We start from the raw sequence: 3,935 nt of genomic DNA, 5'->3' as shown, positions 1-3,935 counted from the left end.
ATGGTGCAAATGGAATATCAGATTGCTAGGTGAAGTCACCAATGCCCAATGCACAGGTGTTGACGGCTACATTGGTGCAAGTGGATTATCAAATTGCCAGCGGAGTCAAAGGAAAACTAGGCTGCCGAGACAAGAATTTGAATGTGTTTCAGCTACCAAATGCCCACCAAGGGAATGGCCCCAGGCCTCCAGCCGTTTTGGATATTAATATTATCTTTGCAAACTGTCATAAGAAGAAAGAGCTTAAAGACGGGTCAAAGAGAACTGATGCAATGTACTGGGGCCTAAAAGTGGGTATGGTTATTTTTTGTTTTTTCTATGTAATATATATATATATATTTATAAAGATACAACTTCTTTTCATAATTCAAACTTTTATTTGTATATAATATCCTTAAATCATATTAAAATCTTGGATTCCAACTTATACCAGAATCTTCACTGAGTTCAATTATCAGAAAATATTTTCAAGCCTCATTCATTAAGTTCACAAGCAGGTACAGCTCCACCAATAATAATTGTTTTGGTTATAAATAAAGATGAGTTAGACCCTGTGAGGTAAGAGTCTAGCCATCAAGCATTGTATTACATGCCAGAAGTAACAAATTGACTCATCTCCAATTGATCTTTACATGGATCACCAAATCCTTCTTGCCATCTTCCTCCTGGCGTTCATAATCATTAGGATATGGATCAAGAAATCCAAAAGCAATATTAAACAGGAACCAAATCTACCTCCAGGGCCGTGGAAACTGCCTCTCATAGGAAACATGCATCTCTTCATTGGCACTCTTCCCCACCGCTGCCTGAGAGATCTGGCCAAGAAACATGGGCCCGTAATGCACCTACAACTTGGTGAGTTATCCAGCGTTATCATTTCTTCACCAGAAGCCGCGCAAGAAGTCCTGAAAACCCATGACCTGAATTTTGCTAGCAGGCCATATCTCCCTGCTGCAAGCATCTTATTTTACGATTTCACAGATATTGGCTTTGCCCCTTATGGGGACTACTGGAGGCAACTGCGAAAAATTTGCACGTTGGAGTTGCTGAGTGCGAAACGCGTTCAATCATTCCGAGCTATCAGGGAAGAAGAAGTATCCAATTTCATTGCTTCCATTTCTCCAAAAGCAGGATCGCCTATTAACCTTAGAAAGCTGCTCCGGGCATTAACATCTAACGTCACCGCGAGGGCCGCATTTGGAGCAAAATGCAAAGACCAAGAAGCTTTCTCTCAAGTGGTCCAGGAAGCCGTACAGATTGTTGGCGGTTTTAGTCTTGCTGATGCTTTCCCTTCCATCAAATTGCTTCAACTTCTGAGTCGAAGAAGCTTTCAACTAGAAAAGCTTCACGAAAAGTCAGACAAGATTCTTGAAAATATCATCCAGGAACATAAAACTAATCGTATGACAACATCGGAGATTGGTTATATAGATGAAGTGAATGATCTGGTTCACGTTCTTTTAAATCTTCAGGATCATGGAGATCTTGATATACCATTGACAGGCTCTAATATCAAGGCAGTGATCCAGGTACCAACTTTAAACTGTGATACTAAACATTTTATACTAAACATTTGATTTGTCTAAGTATACATCTGCTAGATACGAATCTATTTAATGAAGAAACTGAACAAAGTCTTGTTCCAGGACATGTTTTCTGCTGGAGGTGAGACAACATCCATGACCATTGAATGGGCAATGTCTGAAATGGTAAAAAATCCAAAAGTTTTGGAAAAGGCACAAGCAGAGGTGAGGCAAGTCTTTGATAAAAAAGGAGGGGTTTGTGAAGAAGGCCTTTCTGAATTAAAATACTTGAAGTTAGTTATGAAAGAAACTCTGAGATTACACCCAGCTCTTCCTTTGCTACTTCCAAGAGAAAGTAAAGAAAGATGTAAAATTAATGGGTACGAGATACCTGCCAAGTCCAGAGTCATCATCAACGGATGGGCAATTGGAAGGGATCCCAAGTATTGGATTGAAGCAGAGAGATTCTATCCAGAGAGGTTCCTTGAGAGTTCAATTGACTTTAGAGGAGTTAATTTTGAGTTCATTCCCTTTGGTGCTGGGAGGAGGATATGCCCTGGCATTGCATTCGGCATGGCGAACGTTGAGCTCCCTATTGCACAGTTGTTGTATCATTTTGACTGGAAACCTACGGATGGAAAAAAACCAGAAGATTTAGACATGACTGAAGTCTTCGGTGCCACAGTAGCAAGGAAACATGATCTATGCTTAATTCCAATTCCATATCATTCCTATTCCAATTAAATTATGTTTAAATTTTGGCTTGTTCTTTTTCAACATCAAGGGAGCTTAATTTGAATTATTTAATTTATTTTCAATTGGGTAAAATACGGCTGCGGTCCTTCACCCCTTATATAAGATATCAATTTGGTTCTTAACTTTCAAATTATTACAATTTAACCCTCAATCCTATTTTATGATTCCATTATAGCCTTTTCCTCAATTTGCTGAATTAGGAATTGACATATCAGTGTCGACGTCGCATTTTGTTGTATATTTTTGTGTCCATGTGGAAATGCTTATTTAAGAAAAAAAAAAGACTCATGAAAATATACAACAAGAATTTGAACAGAAATAAGAATCAAAATTCCATTTTAATCCTCAATTTTGATTCCGTTGATTTGGATTTTGTAGGTTTTGATTTTGTAGTATTAACCCAATTTGATGGTCAGCAAGAATTTGAACATAACTGATGAAAGATCAAAAGGAAACCATCCTTATGATCAATTGTTTTTTTTAGCTTTTGTTATTATTTTTTTTTACTGATCTAGTTATTCAATTAATCTTTATATTCTATTTAAGTGATGAATTTAATTTTCTAAATAATTTATAAAAATCGAATTCTTATATTTTTCAAAATTATCAATTTTAGTCCAATCATTGATGGTGTTAAAATGCTTCCATGGCATTTGATGAAGCTGACTTGGCATTTTTTTATTAATGTTGCATTGAATTTGATAGTGTGATGGTGATGACGTAGTATTTATCTAATGACGTGGTATTGTATGTAAAATTTCCTTCCACTTTTAAAACCCACCTGTCCAGATTTCTCTTCATTGCATCCATCAAGTAAAAAAGCAAAACCCATCTTGCTTTCAGAATTTAAGGTCATTGTCTCATCTGGATTTTCCCTCATTTCCTTCGATTTCTCTATATTTGTTTGGCTGCTTTCTTTAAATGTTAAACCTCAGTTGGTTTAGGAAATTTTAGACCTTTTCTCATCTGTTTATCCTTCATTTCCTCGGGAAAAAATTTCCCACTTGAGTGTGCAATTCTGGAATGTTTCTTATCTAGTTAGCTCTCATTTCTTTGCTTCTTTTACTAATAGATCAATTATTATTATTATTATTATTATTATTGCTTTTGAGCTTGCTTAATGGGGTGTGTTTTCTGCTTTGGCTTTGCTTTTTGGTGGGAATGGAAAGATGATTTGTGATTTTTGTTTGTGTGATATGGTGTTGGCGCTTTTTCCCTCTGTTCCTCTGCTTTTGCTTTTCTTTGGGTCTTTTGCTTTACAAAAAAACTAAATAAATAAGAAGAAGCCGGGAGGAGGAGGAGGAGGGCCTTTTGAAAGTGTGCTGCGTGGGCGGTTTTTTCTATTGCTATAAAAAAAAGAAAGAAAAGCAAACGAGCAAAGCCAAGAGAGAGAGGAAAACAGAGGGAGGGATCAAATGATTGAACGTCTCCTCCAACTAAACTGATCCCACTCCTTTTCCTCTTTTATGTTCTTTCCATCTTCTCTTATTTTTCATCTCACTGCCATTGAACATGATCAAGGAAAGAAAAGACCGCTTGAAAGTCAGGTGAGTTGTTGCCTTCCTGGATTCTTACGTGCTCCTGGCAGAATGCTTTTGTAAATTCCTCTAGGATCCTCCTTGGTTTTGCTGCGTGTTTGAAAAAGTACACAAAAAG

The 3,935-nt window shown here is 37.0% G+C and overlaps 1 protein-coding gene across 1 annotated transcript; it reads left to right on the top strand.

Moving 5' to 3' along the window:
* The first annotated feature begins 437 nt into the window (after nt 1-437).
* Nucleotides 438-2,401, top strand: LOC18594714 (desmethyl-deoxy-podophyllotoxin synthase-like). Its single transcript, XM_088808649.1, has 2 exons — nt 438-1,529; nt 1,647-2,401. Exons 1-2 carry the CDS (start codon nt 633-635, stop codon nt 2,265-2,267), a joined length of 1,518 nt encoding a protein of 505 aa, XP_088664775.1. The 5' UTR covers nt 438-632; the 3' UTR covers nt 2,268-2,401.
* Nucleotides 2,402-3,935: the final 1,534 nt, after the last annotated feature.

Source organism: Theobroma cacao, chromosome 7, assembly GCF_053813885.1.
Source record: "Theobroma cacao isolate CCN51 chromosome 7, ASM5381388v1, whole genome shotgun sequence".
Lineage (NCBI taxonomy): Eukaryota > Viridiplantae > Streptophyta > Magnoliopsida > Malvales > Malvaceae > Theobroma > Theobroma cacao.
The sequence above is the reverse complement of the archived record's forward strand: the minus strand, read 5'-3'. Positions and strand labels throughout refer to the sequence as shown.

Bases quoted from the DNA above. Each gene is read 5' to 3' on its own strand.
- LOC18594714 (XM_088808649.1), top strand. From the start codon at position 633: ATGGATCACCAAATCCTTCTTGCCATCTTCCTCCTGGCGTTCATAATC. The intron at 1,530-1,646 runs GTACCAACTTTA...GTCTTGTTCCAG, and splicing joins ATATCAAGGCAGTGATCCAG to GACATGTTTTCTGCTGGAGG.